A 20,849-nucleotide genomic window follows, 5' to 3' on the forward strand; every position below is an offset into this window, starting at 1 on the left:
TCTGCCAACTCCTGGACAGTCTGTGGTGCAACGTGGCGTTGGTGGATGGAGCGAGACATGATGTCCCAGATGTGCTAAATTGGATTCAGGTCTGGGGAACGGGCAGGCAAGTCCATAGCATCAATGCCTTCCTCTTGCAGGAACTGCTGACACACTCCAGCCACATGAGGTCTAGCATTGTCTTGCATTAGGAGGAACCCAGGGCCAACCGCACCAGCATATGGTCTCACAAGGGGTCTGAGGATCTTATCTCGGTACCTAATGGCAGTTAGGCTACCTCTGGCGAGCACATGGAGGGCTGTGCGGCCCCCCAAAGAAATGCCACCCCACACCATGACCGACCCACCTCCTAACCGGTCATGCTGGAGGATGTTGCAGGCAGCAGAACGTTCTCCACGGTGTCTCCAGACTGTCACGTCTGTCACATGTGCTCTGTGTGAACCTGCTTTCATCTGTGAAGAGCACAGGGCGCCAGTGGTGAATTTGCCAATCTTGGTGTTCTTTGGCAAATGCCAAACCGCCTGCATGGTGTTGGGCTGTAAGCCCAACCCCCACCTGTGGATGGGTTAGGGCCCTCATACCACCCTCATGGAGTCTGTTTCTGACCGTTTGAGCAGACACATGCACATTTGTGGCCTGCTGGAGGTCATTTTGCAGGGCTCTGGCAGTGCTCCTCCTGCTCCTCCTTGCACAAAGGTGGAGGTAGCGGTCCTGCTGCTGGGTTGTTACCCTCCTACGGCCTCCTCCACGTCTCCTGATGTACTGACCTGTCTCCTGGTAGCGCCTCCATGCTCTGGACACTACGCTGACAGACACAGCAAACCTTCTTGCCACAGCTTGCATTGATGTGCCATCCTGGATGAGCTGCACTACCTGAGCCACTTGTGTGGGTTGTGGACTCCGTCTCATGCTTCCACTAGAGTAAAAGCACTGCCAGCATTGAAAAGTGACCAAAACATCAGCCAGGAAGCATAGGAACTGAGAAGTGGTCTCTGGTCACGACCTGCAGAACCACTCCTTTATTGGGGGTGTCTTGCTAATTGCCTATAATTTCCACCTGTTTTCTATTCCATTTGCACAAAAGTATGTGAAATTTATTGTCAATCAGTGTTGCTTCCTAAGTGGACAGTTTGATTTCACAGAAGTGTGATTGACTTGGAGTTACATTGTGTTGTTTAAGTGTTCCCTTTATTTTTTTGAGCAGTGTATATTAGGGCTTCAAAAACTTGTTTTCATCATCCCAAGCTCCTGTTCCAGCACAGGATTAGTTCTATAGTCGATAATGATTAACATTAGAATTGATGTGTGTGTTTAGGATGTTCGCTCAGGTCAAGTTTTCCCTAGGGTCCCAAACTAGCAAACATGTCCCCTTTTATTTCATACATAATGTTCTCTTCATCACGATGGGAATACATTTATTTTTTAAGAGAGCACATTGTTAAACTATCTTTAAAATGGAACATTATTAAATTAAATCTACACATTCAACAATGTGTTGGTTTTGTATATCACTGTTTTCAGATGAGATTGATTCCTGGCCGCCACCGCTTGCTTTCCATTTGCTCTGCCTCTTTTTCTCCAGACAGACAGAAGTTGTATATACAGGATACTGGTGTTTCCTCTCCGGCTCCAGACCCAATTTTAAGGACTGTAAAAGCCTGAACGGTTTCCAGCTTCCAAAGCTTAGCAACGCTAGAAGAAAACAGATTGTCAGTGAAAGCAATGTGCTCGGGTAAATACCTTGAAAACCAGGTTTTCCTGTTTCTAATGTTGTTAGATATACTATTCATTTATATAAAATATCTACTATTAATTCAAATTATCCTCTGTATGAGAAGTGAAAGTTAAGTACTTATTTTCTTGATAATACAGCACATCGGCCCTTTATTACAGGATCATTCAGTTAATCTATTGGAATATATTTGCAATTACGTCGTGACTTTTGTTCCCTTTTAGAAAAGTAAGTTATTTTAATATTTGTAACTTGTTAATGTAAAGTACGTACTTTGTTGAAAAGGCACAAGGTAATGTAATGCAGAACAACATCATTCAATCCTCTCTGTTGACCTTTGGATCCAGTATCCTATGCAAATAGACTATACAAATTACCATTACACATTTTTAAGCTGTCACCAAATTCTATTAAATGGACTGGAAAATACTGATTGATTATCTTGTAGGCCACCAACAGTGGTGATCTTGACAAGTCCTTTCTATGACGTGCCTCAAAAATATGTATTGTAGTCTAGGATTAAGAGAACACAACACATGAACACATCAAGATTTAGACACATATACACGAGGTAGATTCAGATAGAAAATGAAATGACGTTCTTTCATGATCCTAGTCATAATTACAACTTTGTTTTGAGGGAAGCTTGACAGCTGCTATAAGCTGTTTAAAGGTGTAACGTGTAATTGTTGTGTGAGATTTAAGTTGGCAGTACTTGAGATAATGATTTAAAGATGTTAGAGGTGTTTAATGATCATGCATATCCATTGAAATAAATTAACAACAGTTCCTTTATTTTTGGTTAAAAAGTGCTTGATTAGCACACAACAGTCAGAGATTTGTCATTAGAAAAGGCCAGCTGAAAGGGAGGTCACTTTTAAATGTGTCAATCTGGGATATTTTAAAATACTGAGCTCAGGTAGCAGACAATAACCCATGTAACTTAATTAATATTTCAACACATAAAAACAGTTGCTGAATAAAATACCATTGCTATGTCATTTTAAGTTATCTTGTAATCAAATATATGTTCCTAGAGCTTTCACTAGTTAGCTTCCATCAAGCAGAAATTACCAATCATACTATAAAATAAAAAAAACCTGTATGTCATTGAAAAGGCATTGGGGTTCATAGTTGAATAAAACTGTTATAATCACTGTTATGAATGGTTATAGTCACTGCTGTCTCTGCCTCCAATTGTCATATGATTGAACAATCTGATTTCATCCACCAGACATGTTTTCCTGTTTGCTTAAAGAACATCAATGCTGTCTCCCACTTTTAACTGTTCAAACATCAACCGAATGAGATTCATTCCAACTCACGACGGGCAGAAACATATCCATAACTGGAGATTCTTGATATTTCTGCTAGCTCAACAGGTATCAAGTAGGCCTATGAAATTAGGTCCATCATACTGTATGTCCAAGTGACTGGTTGTAGTCTCCCCCAGGAGTGACCTTGAATAACCTCAATAACAGAGCTGTAAAGAATTTCTTTTGTTCAAGGGCCTTGTTATAAAGCCTGGCTCACGCCACCGATGTTGTGAGAATTTTACTCCTATAAGAGACGAAAAAGAATGTATCAGGCATTGAAAACACAATCTCTTGTGGGTGCATATCAAGACGAAATAGAACTGTAAAAATAAAGCATGCAAATCCGATGACTTCATAGGTGCAGAGTTGTCTATGTAAATACAAGGGGTAGAAGAATATAACCCATACCAGTAAAGGAACTGCTTGGTCAGATCAGATGTAGTATACAACTGAGTGGGACACAACAACATTCTTTCTCCCTCTCTTTAGCGTTGGATGCAAACCAACCAAAATATTTTCCTTAATGTGTCTACAAAAAAGACAGCTCCTTCTTCCCCATCTTTAACACATGGTAGGGAATTGTAACATTTGTTTATGACTTGATGTTTGTTCGTTGAAGACTTGACTTTCAAAACTCTGATTCCATTGCCATTCATTTGTTTTCCAAATACTTCTGAAAATAGGTCTTCCAGTTTGCATGTGAATATCCACAAAACAGTGATTTAAATAACATGTTGATAAAATGTGAAATATAAAGTATTAATTAAGTGCTAGATTTGAAATGTTATTGAAAAGAGTTCCAACAAGTAGACAATAAGGTCATTCAGAGCAGAGTGCAGGGCTTTAAGCAAGCGCAGGAATAAGTTCTAAATGTCTTTAATAAGTATGCATTGGGAAAAAGTTTTTTTTTATCCCCTCTAAAGTTTCCCCTTAGACTCACTGGCTCTCTCTGACAAAGGGATTTCTTTCTTTCACAGAGCCCACCCCTCTCTCCCCCTCCCTCTCTCCCCCTCCCTCTCTTTCCCCGGCCTCTGTAACAGCTGCTGCTCAGTGCTGTATCCTGAGAGAGTGATGATCAGTGTATTTTTTTTTTCAAAGTGTTTTTTTGGAACAGATGGCCAGGGGAGAACTGGGGAATGTGCCAGTACCGCACTGGGGAATGTGCCAATTCCTGTAGCGAGTGAGTTCTCTGGGCCCCAGCTCGCGTGCCTTCACCCTGCCCTCTGCCCTGAGTGGCGCCAGCAGGACTTCCCAACTAGCGTTACGAACATCTGGTGTCTGGGACTGCCAGGAAAACAACCGCTCAGCTATTGAATGTGCTTCATGCTAGGGAAACACATTAGCTCCCAGTGAGGAAGAGAGAGCTAGAGGGAGCAGAGAACTGGGAGTGCAGGGAAAAGTTGTATGCATGTAATTATGTTGGATATGTAATCTATGAACAAACACCTAATTCATCATTATGTTATATTAGACACGTTTTTTTATCTTTAAGAAAAGTGTTTAAATGTTTGCATCAACTTTGATGTAATTTGCAATTTACAAAATGTATAGATTACAGTAGTTATTTTAAGTGAAAAACAACTTGTTTACAGTTTTTAAGTTCAGGGTAATCAACCTATTGTGTGATGTTACTATGTTATGTTATGGGTTTTGGCAATAGGTGAGTTGCTAAATGACATTTAAAACATTAAATTACAGATGGCTAAATGTGTGTTTAAAATGTAGATTATATTGTTTTATTTAACCTTGATTTAACTACACAATTATAGATTAAATTAGATTCATTTATAATGTTGTTTCACCATGAAAGATGGGAGGAAAAGGGGGGGAATGGATGAGAGGGTGACAGAGGAATCTGGAGAATAAATGAGAGAGATTAAGTGACAGAGGAGAAGAATGACAGGGGACAGATGAAGAACTGGGAGGAGAAGAGGACTGATGGGACAGTTTGAAGAACTGGGGGAGGAGAGGACTGACAAGACAGATGAAGAACTGGGAGGAAGAGAGGACTGATGGGACAGATGAAGAACTGGAGGAGAGGACTGACAGGGGACAGATTAGGAACTGGAAGGACAGTAATTGATAGATCAGTGTGAAGAAGTTAATGTGTAAATGAATGTTCTCCATACTTGGGTCTCATCCATGCATTAAAAAGCTTGTTGATTTATAGAGAGGCCATGGAGATGTGTGGATCCAGAAGAGAGCTGGAGGAAGTTCAGCCTCAGTTTACATGACTCCCAGTGTCATAAAACACAAAGGCATCAATCACCCCTTTTATTCATCAGGGGCACTTTTTATTCTGTTCTGGACAAAAAAACTGGCAAAACACCCAGTTCCCTTTCAAACACGAGTTGATGATGATTTAATTTAATGGGATCCTTAGTAGGCAAAGGAATGCCCGTCTTAATTGGAGAGAGTGTATTCTTCCCTCTTTTGTTGTCGTTATTGTTAGAAATACCATCTCTCTGTCTGTCACATTGCCCCATGTTTTTCTATTTGCAGCTTCCTGATCAGTCAATGGGAAGTTTTCACTGTATTGCATTAGTAGACAGGGCAGATCTGCCAGTTTTGACTAGCAGGTTAGGGGAACTTACGCAGCAGGTTATCGTCCGGATACAAATGCCCAAATGATTGGAATAATTGACCTATAGAAATCAGGGCATTAAAATCAAACTGTGTTTTAACTAATAGAAACATCACCATGTGAAGATATTTGTAAAAATGAATGCATATATTATAGGTACTTAGTTTTATTAGTTGTATTAGCAGTTTTAGTAGTTGTAGCAGTAGTTTTATTCGTTGTAATAGTAGTTTTATTAGTTGTTTTAGTAGTTGTATTTTTATTAGTAGTTTTATTAGTTGTAGTTGTATTGGTTGTAGCAGTAGTTGTATTAGTTGTATTGGTAGTCGTATTAGTAGTTTTATTAGTTGTATTGGTAGTTGTATTAGTAGTTTTTTTAGTTGTATTAGTTGTATTGGTAGTTTTATTAGTAGTTTTATTAGTTGTAGCTGTAGTTGTAGTTTTATTAGTTGTATTAGTAGTTGAAGCAGTAGGTTTTATTACTTGCATTAGTAGTTGTAGCAGTAGTTTTATTAGTTGTATTAGTAGTTGTAGCAGTAGTTGTATTAGTAGTTGTATTAGTAGTTTTATTAGTTGTAGCTGTAGTTGTAGCTGTAGTGTTATTAGTTGTATTAGTTGTAGCTGTAGTTGTAATAGTTGTATTGGTAGTCATATTAGTAGTTTTATTAGTTGTAGCTGTAGTTTTATTAGTTGTATTAGTAGTTGTAGCAGTAGTTGTATTAGTTGTATTGGTAGTTGTATTGGTAGTAGTTTTATTTTATTTGTAGCTGTAGTTTTATTACTTGTATTAGTAGTTGTAGCAGTAGGTTTTATTACTTGTATTAGTAGTTGTAGCAGTAGTTTTTTTTAGTTGTATTCATAGTTTTATTAGTTGTATTCATAGTTTTATTAGTTTTATTAGTTGTATTCATAGTTTTATTAGTTGTATTAGTAGTTGTATTCATAGTTTTATTAGTTGTATTCGTAGTTTTAGTAGTTGTATTAGTAGTTGTAGCAGTAGTTTTATTAGTTGTAGCAGTAGTTTTATTAGTTGTAGCAGTAGTTTTATTAGTTGTAGCAGTCATTTTATTAGTTGTAGCAGTAGTTTTATTAGTTGTAGTAGCAGTTGTAGCAGTAGTTTTATTAGTTGTAGTAGTAGTTTTAGCAGTAGTTTTATTAGTTGTATTAGTTGTATTTGTAGTCGTATTAGTAGTTTTATTAGTTGTAGCTGTAGTTGTAGCTGTAGTTTTATTAGTTGTGTTGGTAGTTGTATTAGTTGTATTAGTAGTTGTGTTAGTTGTATTGGTAGTTGTATTAGTTGTAGTTGTATTAGTTGTATTTGTAGTCGTATTAGTAGTTTTATTAGTTGTAGCTGTAGTTGTAGCTGTAGTTTTATTAGTTGTGTTGGTAGTTGTATTAGTTGTATTAGTAGTTGTGTTAGTTGTATTGGTAGTTGTATTAGTTGTAGTTGTATTAGTTGTATTAGTAGTTGTAGCAGTAGTTTTATTAGTTGTGTTGGTAGTTGTATTAGTTGTATTAGTAGTTGTGTTAGTTGTATTGGTAGTTGTATTAGTTGTAGTTGTATTAGTTGTATTAGTAGTTGTAGCAGTAGTTTTATTAGTTGTGTTGGTAGTTGTATTAGTTGTATTAGTAGTTGTGTTAGTTGTATTGGTAGTTGTATTAGTTGTAGTTGTATTAGTTGTATTAGTAGTTGTAGCAGTAGTTTTATTAGTTGTGTTGGTAGTTGTATTAGTTGTAGTTGTATTAGTTGTATTAGTAGTTGTAGCAGTAGTTTTATTAGTTGTAGTAGCAGTTGTAGCAGTAGTTTTATTAGTTCTATTAGTAGGTGTAGCAGTAAATTTTATTAGTTGTAGTAGCAGTTGTAGAAGTAGTTTTTATTAGTTGTAGGCCTATTAGTAGTTGTACAACAACTATTTATACTGTTAAGATAAGTTGTTTTATTTTCATTCGTATTATTTCATTGTTATTATTATTAGACAGTAGTTGCCATATTATTATTGTGACTAAGTGTTGTTAGTTTGTATAGTTATTTTTTTATTTGGACACTTGAAAATGAGAATGCATGTCAAGAGATTTCATCCTGCAAAATGTCAAACAAAATAAAATAAATCAATAATGCGATTCTGCTAAGTTTTCAATGCTATGTCATCAATTTACCAGTCCTTCTAAAATGTCTGATAGATTTGTTAGTATGTGACATGACAGTGTAGGAGGAAGGATGTTAAATGAGCAGAAAGAAAACCTCCATTCATGTAGCTTTATTTTAAAGTCAAATATCCATGACCAATGATTTAATTGGCCTTGTATGGTCACCGGTTGCTCTTTATCAATGGCCTTGTTTATAAGCATAGTTGAATCCACTGAAATATGTTTCATGTTATTGATATGCTATATTGCAATAAACACATTTGAAGGAGAAGTTGGCTTTGACTTGGCTTTCCATTCCCTCTCTGTAACTACTGATGCCTCAGAGGCCATGCTCTTCTTTTGATAGCCTTTAACTTTAAATAAACTTATTGCAATGCCTCAGCAATGTCTCCAAACGTGTGCTTGAATATTTTTCACTTTCAGGAGTCCATTTCCATGTCAATGTCTCACCCCACCTAGTCATTGCAACATGAGGCCTTCAGCCAAAGAAGACATGCACAGGATAAAATCTCAGGCCAGACCGTCGTAGGGCAGTAGCCTAAATACTGCATCCCCCTCCCTCCTCCTCTTCCCTAGATCCAATTTACCTTTCTCTTCTTGGAGCGTCCCTCGGCCTGCAGGGTGCGGGTGCACTGCTCCACGCACTCTCTGAAGCTCATGTTGCCGTGATCTGGGGTGTAGTCCAGGTCTGCCAGCTGAGCTAGCGACAGGATGTAGTTACAGGCGATTCTTAATATAGCCAGCTTTGACAACTTCTGTCCATAGGAGTAGCAGGGCACCTGTATAGGGTTAACATTTGGTTAGGCTAAGGAGGCCCATCATACTGATATGAGAGTATGGTAGAACCAAGTTGAGGAAGTTTTCAGTTAAGCTACGGTATGCATGCTCTTTAGATACAATTGCCGGTGTCAGGTGATGTCATGTGACAGTTTTCCAACATATCTTTCTAAGTGCCAAAACAGCTGGTGATGACATGACCCAGTAAAAATGGTTCACAACGACTTCTCTAATTTAGTTTTCAAAGGATAGATATTCCATGTTGGTTTTGGTCAACTAAGAGTTAGTTTTATTTGATATTGATATTTCATACTACACCTACAAGTATCAGACCAACTGGACTACCTGGAGTGTGAAGAGCTTTGTCATTAAGAAGCCTGGTCCCTGTTTCATATGCATTTGACATATTTTCCTGTCATTGTGAGAGGTGTCCTGTGGATATGATTTCCACTGATATTTTGATTGCATATAAATTACATGAATAGACTATTACATAGGCCTGCAGAAGGGGAACAAGTTTTGGGGGGGCCAGACAAATAATTGTGTATGTAGAACAGAATAAGAATCAGAGTGACAATTCAACTGTTTGGACTGACATGTCTTACAGACTGTTCTTTCTCGTATCTTTAATGTAGCAAACTGAGCACATATTTTGAACATAATGTCAATAATACAAAATTGTAAATTGTTGACACTAAAATGAATTTAATAAACTATAATAAACTATAGAAGGGGCCATACAATTTATACTCAAGTGGGATATATTAGCCTACATTCATACTCAAGTATGATATATTATGATGACATTCACAGTTATTTTAATAATTTCCATATCTCCATACAGTGGCATACTGAAATGGGAATTTAAGTGCAAAACGTTACTCGGAGTTCAGCATGAACATCACATTTTGAACAAGAGGCGTCATTGTACGGATTGTTTGTTTAGTGAATTCAGTGTTAATACCTGCTTTCTCAGCGCCTCAAAGGCTGCACTGATGGTATGCACCCGGGTCCTCTCTCTGGCATTCGCCAGTAGCCTCCGTGTCTGCTGAACGGCTTTGATCTCAGTGACGACGCCAGACGTTTCTCCTAGCCGTTTCTTTGGCGATTCAACCGGGTCGCTGCTATTGATGTAGGGTGTCTGAGAGGCTGAGGAGAGGGACTTCTCAGAGCGCTGGCACAGGACGATCCGGGACTGTAATGTGTGATCAGTCCCAAATGACTGTTGATGGTCATAACTTGTAACATGCGGGAATGTGCTGAGAAAAGAGTCTCTGCTTGTCGGTGTTGACTCGGATAAAGGCTGTGACTGTGATGATGGGAGCTTCCCAGTAACTGTTGATGGTAAAGCATTTATCCTCATGTCAAGAGCAGTATTCGGGTTTCCAGATGAAATAATGGATTTCTCCACAGATAGAACTGAACCAGGGTCCTGTAGTCTTTTTTGGACAATGTTTCTACATGTCTCTTCCATCAGTTCCCCCATAGAATCGTCGTCCATTATTGAATCATATTGGAAATGTTTGACTTCATCACTGGTGACTCGTTTGGGGTCCCGACCTTTCCGTTTAAACTTTTTATTCCCAGTTGAATCCTTTGCATTGATTGTCTTCCAGCCATCGCTGAGTAGATGTGGATTCCTCATTTCTACACAAAAAAGGCACTATTGAAAACCGACAGCACTGCCTTAATTAATATCGCGAAAAAGTACAATACTATTATATTGTAACTTAATCAATAAAGTATAGCCAGACAAATCCCTATGCAATGTAGCACTCTGATTAAAAGCATCGACAGGCTTACTTTAAATAACTCAAATAAAGAATAGACCGCATGTGCAGGCGCGTGTTTCTCCCGTGGATTCCGCGTCTTCTGGAGCCATCAAAATTGGCAGCATTTTTTTGTGAATGTGCTCTGAGTTTCATCTGTTTTAGTTTTGCCTCAGTTTACATAGAAGCCCTTGTCGGTGAGATAAGTCGCCACGCCGCCGACAGCGAGAGACCGCCCAAAATATCTCTAGCCGTGCGTAATAACATATTAAACCACTGATTACGCGCATGGCTACTTGGTGACTTTTATGGACATGCCAACAGAAGGACAATTATAATTGCATTTCAATAATTATCGTCATAAATTCAGTTTAATAACAACTTTTTTTATTATATCACAATCTGTATGCCTTACAACTTAGGTCTAGGCTATAAGCCTCCTAGAGCTGGGGAGCATACCCATCATATTATTTTTGTTCTTCATTTAGCAAGCAAAACTTGTAGTTAAGTGCACAATGGTGCACATGGTAACCGCTAACAGTGTAACATAGACTATTTTGATGTGTCTAGATAGCAAAGAAAGATTTTGGAACAGGGCAGACAACGGGGGACAGTCCAGGAAAAATCCACCCAAAACCACTCATTCCTATAATTTAGTGTTACATAACACTAACATGTTATAACAATATTTTTTGTGAACACTTTTTTTAAAATTTGGTCGCTATAATAAGTTTGGTAGTGAAAAAATCGTGGAAATCTGTTGTTAGCTAAATCGACTACAAAACCCACAATGCAATGCTCGGGCTGGCAAGCTAGCTCGCAAACGTAGCTACAAAATAATACCAAAGTCAATAGCTAGTTATCTCTAAAATCGCCTAAACAAACTGCACTATCAATTTAGGGGACTACAATCTCACCATGTTCATCCTGCAGATATATGTTCCTCGCCGAATGTAGTCTGACATTCGCAAAGGTAATGCAATGCACCCTGGACTGATGAGGCACACAGAGAGGAGAAATGTGTTAGACCCTCTGTTAAATTACAAATTTTTCGTGATGGGAATATCGCATTCGAGAGAAGACAACCTCCCGCGTTATGACATCGGCCCGTATTGACTATGTATGATATACGTTTTCGCGATCTGAAAGTCGTATTCTTATTAACTTCAAGTGTAGTGAGAGCGGCTTTATCGCAATCATAAACTATCAAACACATGGTTTGATGACATTCCATTCGCTCCGTTCCAGACATTTTTATGAGCTGCCCTCCCCTCAGCAGCCTCCATTGTAACACTATATATACAAAAGTATGTGGACACCCCTTCAAATGAGTGGATTTAGCTATTTCAGCCACACCCGTTGCTGACAGGTGTATAAAATCGAGGACAGAGCCATGCATTGCTTTTCTTTCTAACAAGTCAGTTCCTCAAATTTCTGCCCTGCTAGAGCTGTCCCGGTCAACTGTAAGTGCTGTTATTGTGAAGTGGAAACATCTAGGAGCAACAACGGCTCAACCGCAAAGTGGTAGGCCACACAAGCTCACAGAACGGGGGACCACTGAGTGCTGACGCTTGTAGTGCGTAAAAATCTCCTGTCCTTGGTTACAACACTTACTACCAAGGTCCAAACTCCCTCTGAAAGCAACGTCGGGAGCTTTGTTGGGAGCGTCATGAAATGGGTTTCCATGGCTAAACAGCCACACACAAGCCTAAGATCACCATGCGCAATGCCAAGTGTCGGCTGGAGTGGTGCCAAGCTTGCCGCCATTGGACTCTGGAGCAGTGGAAATGCATTCTCTGGAGTGATGAATCATGCTTTACCATCTGGCAGTCTGACTGACAAATCTGGGTTTGGCAGATGCCAGGAGAACGCTACCTCCCCAAATGCATAGTACCAACTGTAATGTTTGGTGGAGACGGAATAAGGGTCTGTTGGGCTGTTTTTCATGGTTCGGGCTAGGCCCTTTAGTTCCAGTGAAGGGAAATCTCAGCGCTACAACATAATGATATTCTAGACGATTCAGTGCTCCCAACTTTGTGGCAACAGTTTGGGGAAGGTCCTTTCCTGTTTCAGCATGACAATGACCCCGTGCACAAAGCGAGGTCCATACAAAAATGGTTTGTCGAGATCGGTGTGGAAGAATTTGACTGGCCTGCACAGTGCCCTAACCTCAACCCCATCGATCACCTTTGGGATGAATTGGAACGTCGACTGCAAGCCAGGCCTAATCACCCAACATCAGTACACAACTACACTAATACTCTTGTGGCTGAATGGAATCAAGTCCCTGCAGCAATGTTCCAACATCTAGTGGAAAGCCTTCCTAGAAGAGTATAGCGGCAAAGGAGAGACCAACTCATGGGTCTTCCAAGATGGCGTAGCAGTCGGACGCGTTTCTTTGTCTTGTCTTGTCCCATCCTGTACCTTTACACCGGATCATTGCAGCTAGCTAGCTGCTATCCGAGTGGCTACTCCTGGCTAACGTCTCTGTCCCGAAGCAAGCATCAGTTAGCCTGGAGCTAGCCTCGTGCTAGGCCCATCTCCCGGCTAGCAAAAGAGGTCAACCAGCCGATTCTTTGGCTAAAATACCTCTTTTGCCAATTGGCCTGGACCCTTTACTACCAATCCATCACGACTGGTCTGCCGATGTAACCGGCCAAGGTGGTCTCAATAGGCTCTTCCGTTGGGATGTCGCCGGATGCCCATCTGCTATCCCCGGCCCGCTAGCTGTCTGAATCGCCGTGTCTCTAGCTCGCCTAGCGTAGCAGCAACTACAGTATTGTCTCCCTGACTCATCTAGTGCTACTCATTGGATCCTATGATCACTCGGCTACACATGCCTCTCCCTAATGTCAATATGCCTTGTCTATTGCTGTTTTGGTTAGTGATTATTGTCTTATTTCACTGTAGTGCCCCTAGCCCTGCACAATATGCCTTAGATAGCCCTTTTGTTCCACCACCCACACATGCGGTGACGTCACCTGGCTTGACTGGTGCCTCTAGAGACAAAACCTCTCTCATCATCACTCAATGCCTAGGTTTACCTCCACTGTACTCACATCCTACCATACCCTTGTATGTACATTATGCCTTGAATCTAACGCACTAGACGACCAGCTCTTATAGCCTTTAGCCGTATCCTTATCCTACGCCTCCTCTGTTCCTCTGGTGATGTAGAGGTTAATCCAGGCCCTGCAGCCCCCAGCACCACTGCCGTTCCCCAGGCACTCTCATTTGTTGACTTCTGTAACCGTACAAGCCTTGGTTTCATGCATGTTAACATTAGAAGTCTCCTCCCTAAGTTTGTTTTATTCACTGCTTTAGCACACTCCACAAACCCTGATGTCCTAGCCGTGTCTGGATCATGGCTTAGGAAGGCCACCAAAAATCCTGAAATTTCCATCCCTAACTATAACGTCTTCCCACAAGATAGAACTGCCAAAGGAGGCGGAGTTGCAATCTACTGTAGAGATAGCTTGCAGAGTTTTGTCATACTATCCAGGTCTGTGCCTAAACAATTCAAGCGTCCACTTTTTTCAAATCCACCTTTCCAGAAACAAGTCTCTCACAGTTGCTGCTTGTTATAAACCCCCTTTAGCCCCCAGCTGTGCCCTGGACATCATATGTGAATTAATTGCCCCACATCTATCTTCAGAGTTCGTACTGTTAGGTGACCTAAACTGGGATATGCTTAACACCCCGGCCATCCTACAATCTAAACTAGATTCCCTCAATCTCACACAAATTATTAAGGAACCTACCAGGTACAACCCTAAATATGTAACCATGGGCACCCTCTTAGATATCATCCTGACCAACTTGCCCTCTAAAAACACCACTGTTGTCTTCAACCTGGATCTCAGCAATCACTGCCTCATTGCCTGTGTGCGTGATGGGTCCGTGGTCAAACGACCACGCTCCATCACTGTCAAACGCTCCCTAAAACACTTCAGCGAGCAGGCCTTTCTAATCGACCTGGCCCGGGTATCCTGGAAGGATATTGACCTCATCCCGTCAGTAGAGGATGCCTGGTTGCTCTTTAAAAGTGCTTTCCTCGCCATCTTTAATAAGCATGCCCCATTCAGAAAATGTAGAACTAACAACAGATATAGCCCTTGGTTCACTCCAGACTTGACTGCCCTTGACTAGCACAAAAACATCCTGTGGCGTTCTGCATTAGCATCAAATAGCCCCCGCGATATGGAACTTTTCAGGGAAGTCAGGAACCAATATACTCAGTCAGTTAGGAAAGCTAAGGCTAGCTTTTTCAAACAGAAATTTGCATCCTGTAGCACTAATTCCAAAAAGTTTTGGGACACTGTAAAGTCCATGGGGAATAAGAGCACCTCCTCCCAGCTGCCCACTGCACTGAAACACTTTCACCACCGATAAATCTACGATAATCGATCATTTCAATAAGCATTTTTCTACGGCTGGCCATGCTTTCCAGCTGGCTACCCCTAGCCCGGCCAGCACCCCCTGCAGCAACTTGCCCAAACCCATCTAGCTTCTACACCAAAATCCAGACAGCTGATGTTCTGAAAGAACTGCAAAATCTAGATCCATACAAATCAGCTGGGTTAGACAATCTGGACCTCTCTTTCTTAAATTATCCGCTAAAATTGTTGCAACCCCTATTACCAGCCTGTTCAATCTCTCTTTCGTATCGTCTGATATCCCCAAAGATTGGAAAGCTGCCGCGGTCATCCCCCTCTTCGCTGGGGGAGACACTCTACACGACTGTTATAGACCTATAACCATCCTGCCCTACCTCTTCGAAAGCCAATTTAACAAACAGATCACCGACCATTTAGAATCCCACCGTACCTTCTCCACTATGCAGTCTGGTTTCCGAGCTGGTCATGGGTGCACCTCAGCCACGCTCAAGGTCCTAAACGATACCATAACCGCCATCAATAAAAGACAGTACTGTGCAGCCGTTTTCATCGACCTGGCCAAGGCATTGGACTCTGTCAATCAGCGCATTCTTATCGGCAGACTTAATAGCCTTGGTTTCTCAAATGACTGCCTCGTCTGGTTCACCAACTACTTCTCAGATAGAGTTCAGTGTGTCAAATCAGAGGGCCTGTTTTCCGTACCTCTGGCAGTCTCTATGGGGGTGCCACAGGGTTCAATTCTTGGGCCGACTCTGTTCTCTGTATATATATATATGATGTCGCTCTTGCTGCTGGTGATTCTCTGATCCACCTCTACGCAGACGACACCATTCTGTATACCTCTGGCCCTTCTTTGGACACTGTGTTAGCAAACCTCTAAACAAGCTTCAATGCCATACAACACGCCTTCCGTGGCCTCCAACTGGTTTTAAATGCTAGTAAAACTAAATGCATGCTCTTCAACCGATTGTTGCCCGCACCCGTCCACCCGACTAGCATCACTACTCAGGACGGTTCTGACTTAGAATATGTGGACAACTACAAATACCTAGGTGTCTGGTTAGACTGTGAACTCTCCTTCCAGACTCACATTAAGCATCTCCAATCCTAAATTAAATCTAGAATCGGCTTCCTATTTTGCAACAAAGCCTCCTTCCCTCATGCTGCCAAACATACCCTCGTAAAACTGACTATCCTACCGATCCTTGACTTCGGCGATGTCATTTACAAAATAGCCTCCAACACTCTACTCTGCAAACTGGATGTAGTCTATCACAGTGCCTTCTATTTTGTCACCAGAGCCCCATATGCTATCCACCACTACGACAGTGGTATGCTCTAGTTGGCTGGCCCTCACTACATATTCATCGCCAAACCCAGTGGCTCCAGGTCATCTATAAGTCTTTGCTAGGTAAATCCCGCCTTATCTCAGCGCACTGGTCACCATAGCAACACCCACCTGTAGCACGTGCTCCAGCAGATATATTTCACTGGTCATCCCCAAAGCCAACACTTCCTTTGGCCGCCTTTCCTTCCAGTTCTCTGCTGCCAATGACTGGAATGAATTGAAAAAAAAAATCACTGAAGTTGGAGTCTTATATCTCCCTCTCTAACTTTCAGCATCAGCTGTCAGAGCAGCTTACCGATCACTGTACCTGTACACAGCCAATCTGTAAATAGCACACCCAACTACCTCATCCCAATATTGTTATTTATCCTCTTGCTCTTTTGCACCTCAGTATCTCTACTTGCACATCATCATCTGCACATCTATCACTCCAGTGTTAAAACTAAATTGTAATTATTTCGCCTCTTTGGCCTATTTATTGCCTTACCTCCCAACTCTTCTACATTTGCACACACTGTACATATAATTTTCTATTGTGTTATTGACTGTACGTTTTTTTGTTGTGTAACTGTGTTGTTGTTTTTGTCGCACTGCTTTGCTTTATCTTGGCCAGGTCGCAGTTGTAAATGAGAACTTGTTCTCAACTGGCCCACCTGGTTAAATAAAGGTGAAATAAATAAATAAAATAAAAACTCCATATTAATGCCCATGATTGGTAATGAGATGTTCGATGAACATGTGTCCACAACTTTTGGTCATGTAGTGTATGTTATACCCACCTAATTTTTGCCTGCTTGAACAGCAATAGCTCAGATACACATGAAAACATAAAATTACCCAGGGAATAGGTAGAACATCGCTCAGAGATGCACAAAAACAATGGAACATTCAAAATGGGTGAACCTTTACTTTAAGTACTATGGAAGAAGTTAGTACAATGCTGCCACCTACTGCAGAAGAACACAAACAAATAAAATTTTATTGGTCACATACACATGTTTAGCAGATGTTATTGCGGTGTAGCGAAATGCTTGTGCAGTAATATCTAACAATTCACAACAATACACACAAACTTAAAAGTAAAATAATGGAATTAAGGAATATATAAATATTAGGATGAGGATGAGTGGCATAAACTAAAATAAAGTATAATAGAATACAGTATATACATATGAGATGAGTAAAGCAAAAATATGTAAACATTATTAAAGTGACTAGTGTTCCATTAAAGTGGCCAGTGATTTCAAGTCTATGTATATAGGGCAGCAGCCTCTAAGGTGCAGGGTTACGTAACGGAGTGGAAGCCACCTATTTATGGCTATTTAACATGGCCTTGAGATAGAAGCTGTTTTTCAGTCTCTCGGTTCCAGCTTTGATGCACCTGTACTGACCTCGCCTTCTGGATGATAGCGGGGTGAACAGGCAGTGGCTCGGGTGGTTGATGATATTTTTGACCTTCCTGTGACATCGGGTGCTGTAGGTGTCCTGGGGGGCAGGTAGTTGGGCAGACCGCATCACCCTCTGGAGAGCATGCAGTTGGCGTACCAGGAGGTGATACAGCCCAACAGGATGCTCTCAATTATACATCTGTAAAAGTTTGCCAGGGTTTAAGGTGCCAAGCCAAATTTATTGAGCCTCCTGATATTGAAGAGGCGCTGTTGCGCCTTCTTCACCACACTGTCTGTGTGAGTGGACCATTTCAGATCGTCAGTGATGTGTACGCCGAGAAACTTGAAGATTTCCACTGCGGTCCCATTGATGTGGATAGGGGCGTGCTCCCTCTGCTGTTTCCTGAAGTCCACGATCAGCTCCTTTGTTTTGTCGACATTGAGTGCAAGGTTATTCTCCTGACACCACACTCCCAGGGCCCTCACCTCCTCCCTGTAGGCTGTCACCTTATTGTTGGTAAGCAGGTCTAGTACTGTCATGGGTGAATAGGGAGTACAGAAAGGGGCTGAGCATGCACCCTTGTGGGGTCCCTGTGTTGAGGATCAGCAAAGTTGGGGTCTTGTTTCCTACCTTCACCACCTGGAGGAGGCCCTTCAAGAAGTCCAGGATCCAGTTGCAGAGGGTAGGGTTCAGACCCAGGGCCCTGAGCTTATTGATGAGTTGGATGGTACTATGGTGTTGAATGCTGAGCTATAATCAATGAACAGCATTCTTACATAGGTATTCCTCTTGTCCAGCTGGGATAGGGCAGTGTGTAGTGCGATGGGGATTGCATTGTCTGTGGATCTATTGGGGCGGTAAGCAAATTGAAGTGAGTCTAGGGTGTCAGGTAAGGTAAGGTGATATGATCCTTAACTAGCCTCTCAAAGCATTTCATGATGACAGAAGTGAGTGCTAGGGGGCGCTAGTAATTTAGTTCAGTTACATTTGTTTCTTGGGTACAGGAACAATGGTGGACATCTTGAAGCAAGTGGGGACAGCAGACTAGGATAGGGTGAGATTGAATATGTCCGTAAACACTTCAGACAGCTGGTCAGCACATGCTTTGAGTATGTGGCTAGGGATGCCGTCTGGGCTGGCAGCCTTGCGACGGTTAACACGCTTAAATGTCTTACTCACATTGGCCACAGAGAAGGAGAGTCCACAGTCCTTGGTAGCAGGCTGCGTTGGTGTCTCTGTGTTATCCTCAAAGTGGGTGAAGAAGGTGTTTAGCTTGTCCGGAAGTCACTCTCACGTAGGCCCTTTCTGCCTAAAATGTGAATGTCATATTTGAAGGTATTACTAAATAGATCAGTTGGTTGGTACACACACAGAAGTTCAAAAAATATTTGGAACAAATACAGCCTTTCATGTAATCCAAGATAACTATTTAATACATTAAAAATGTAGGCAGTGACCTTATATATAGACAGGCTTTAATGTTATAAACATTTTCGGGAGTAAAGAGATACACACAGGCTTGGGCTCTTCTTTATTTTCTATTTAACACAAAGGCCTCCAGTTGTTCCTGGGCAGAGTGCCAGCCGCTGAGCGACCTGCTGCTGCTTCCTCCTGATATTAAATTCCTCTGGCATGTACTCTGCCCTGGCTGACGCCAGGCCGCCACCAGGTCTCAAGAGTAAATATTTCCAGCTGACACTGTTGCTGTGCTGCTCTGGTGAGGTAATTAATACTTTTTTGTAAGGATCGTACAGTTAAAATATAGTTTTCATCATACTCATTTGGAGGCACATTGTTTTGTTCATTTGTTTTCCTCTTTCCAACAAATACTATATTAACTGTTACTTTGTCACATTACACTGAATTATCTTTTATTGGACAATTGATGAACAGGAGTGGATCTTGAACCAGCATTACAATGTGTCATAAAGGTCAAGACCACTTGGCAGACAGAGGTTGAAATAAACTTAAAGTTGGCTATTATGTCTCACTTTTTTGACCATGAGATTACCTTCTTAAAAATACATAATTTTCGTTTTTAATACTGAAAGAATATATTGTGACGTTTACGGGGTTCCCGATCTTATTATATTACTAGCTTAAAGAACAAATTAATGGAGAGAGAATCATAGTTAATGCCAACAACAGCCATTTTAATGTTACACTGCACAAGGTAATGGGGAGCTGCACAAAACAACCTAACTAGCCATACCGTAACTCACAGTCCAGAGGGAAGTATCCCCCCAGAGAGATAATCACGAGAGAGCCAAATGGGGCTCTCCCCACTAGTTATATCCACACTAATTCGGGGATATTAACCACTCAAAGTTGGCCTTAGTGGGAGTGACCTACTCTGGCCCATGGTTTGCCCACCCTACCCCAGATGGGTTGCTACAATATTTATTCAACATAACGTTTATGAACGCAGATTGGTTCTTGGTTTGGTTCTGCTAATTTATAATGCTACTGCTGCAGAGATAGGTTGTCTAGACTCAACAAAATAACCTGATAAGGCTTGTGGCGGTATTTATTTGAGAGGGGTAAAGATAAAGATTTTGTTGGGCGCCAGGCAGGTATTAGAAAAAAAAGAGTAGAATAAGAGAGTACCACTACCAGACCCACACACATCAGCAGAAGAGACTGCCTAGAGTGTAGCCTGAGGGCCCTGGGAGTGTGGTGTCAGGAAAATAACCTTGCACTCAATGTCGACAAAACAAAGGAGCTGATCGTGGACTTCAGGAAACAGCAGAGGGAGCACGCCCCTATCCACATTGATGGGACCGCAGTGGAGCAGGTGGAAATCTTCAAGTTTCTCGGCGTATACATCACTGACGATCTGAAATGGTCCACCCACACAGACAGTGTGGTGAGGAAGGCGCAACAGCGCCTCTTCAATATCAGGAGGCTCAAGAAATTTGGCTTAGCACCTTAAACCCTGACAAACTTTTACAGATGTATAATTGAGAGCATCCTGTTGGGCTGTATCACCGCCTGGTACGCCAACTGCATGCTCTCCAGAGGGTGATGCGGTCTGCCCAACTACCTGCCCCCCAGGACACCTACAGCACCCGATGTCACAGGAAGGTCAAAAATAACATCAACCACCCGAGCCACTGCCTGTTCACCCCGCTATCATCCAGAAGGCGAGGTCAGTACAGGTGCATCAAAGCTGGAACCGAGAGACTGAAAAACAGATTCTATCTCAAGGCCATGTTAAATAGCCATCAATAGGTGGCTTCCACTCAGTTACGTAACCCTGCACCTTAGAGGCTGCTGCCCTATATACATAGACTTGAAATCACTGGCCACTTTAATGGAACACTAGTCACTTTAATAATGTTTACATATTTTTGCTTTACTCATCTCATATGTATATACTGTATTCTATTCTA

At 41.5% G+C, this 20,849-nt stretch overlaps 1 protein-coding gene across 4 annotated transcripts; it reads right to left on the bottom strand.

Moving 5' to 3' along the window:
• Positions 1-1,095: 1,095 nt before the first annotated feature.
• On the bottom strand, positions 1,096-11,539 carry atoh8 (atonal bHLH transcription factor 8). Of its 4 annotated transcripts, none has more exons than XM_046324158.1 (4): positions 11,241-11,539; positions 9,519-10,201; positions 8,365-8,556; positions 1,096-1,692 (listed from the first exon to the last, which is right to left on the bottom strand). In XM_046324158.1, exons 2-4 carry the CDS (start codon positions 10,197-10,199, stop codon positions 1,684-1,686), a joined length of 882 nt encoding a protein of 293 aa, XP_046180114.1. In that variant the 5' UTR covers positions 10,200-10,201; positions 11,241-11,539; the 3' UTR covers positions 1,096-1,683. The 4 variants fall into 4 exon arrangements, with proteins under 4 accessions (XP_046180114.1, XP_046180113.1, XP_046180112.1 ...); XM_046324157.1 differs by lacking the exon at positions 11,241-11,539 and adding an exon at positions 10,358-11,168; XM_046324156.1 differs by lacking the exon at positions 11,241-11,539 and having other exon boundaries at positions 1,098-1,692; positions 9,519-11,164.
• Positions 11,540-20,849: the final 9,310 nt, after the last annotated feature.

Source organism: Oncorhynchus gorbuscha, linkage group LG23 (assembly GCF_021184085.1).
Source record: "Oncorhynchus gorbuscha isolate QuinsamMale2020 ecotype Even-year linkage group LG23, OgorEven_v1.0, whole genome shotgun sequence".
NCBI lineage: Eukaryota > Metazoa > Chordata > Actinopteri > Salmoniformes > Salmonidae > Oncorhynchus > Oncorhynchus gorbuscha.

Coding starts and splice junctions, on each gene's coding strand:
- atoh8 (XM_046324158.1), bottom strand. CDS start 10,199: ATGAGGAATCCACATCTACTCAGCGATGGCTGGAAGACAATCAATGCA. Junction 8,557..9,518: donor TTGAGGCGCTGAGAAAGCAG/GTATTAACACTG, acceptor AACCCTATACAG/GTGCCCTGCTACTCCTATGG.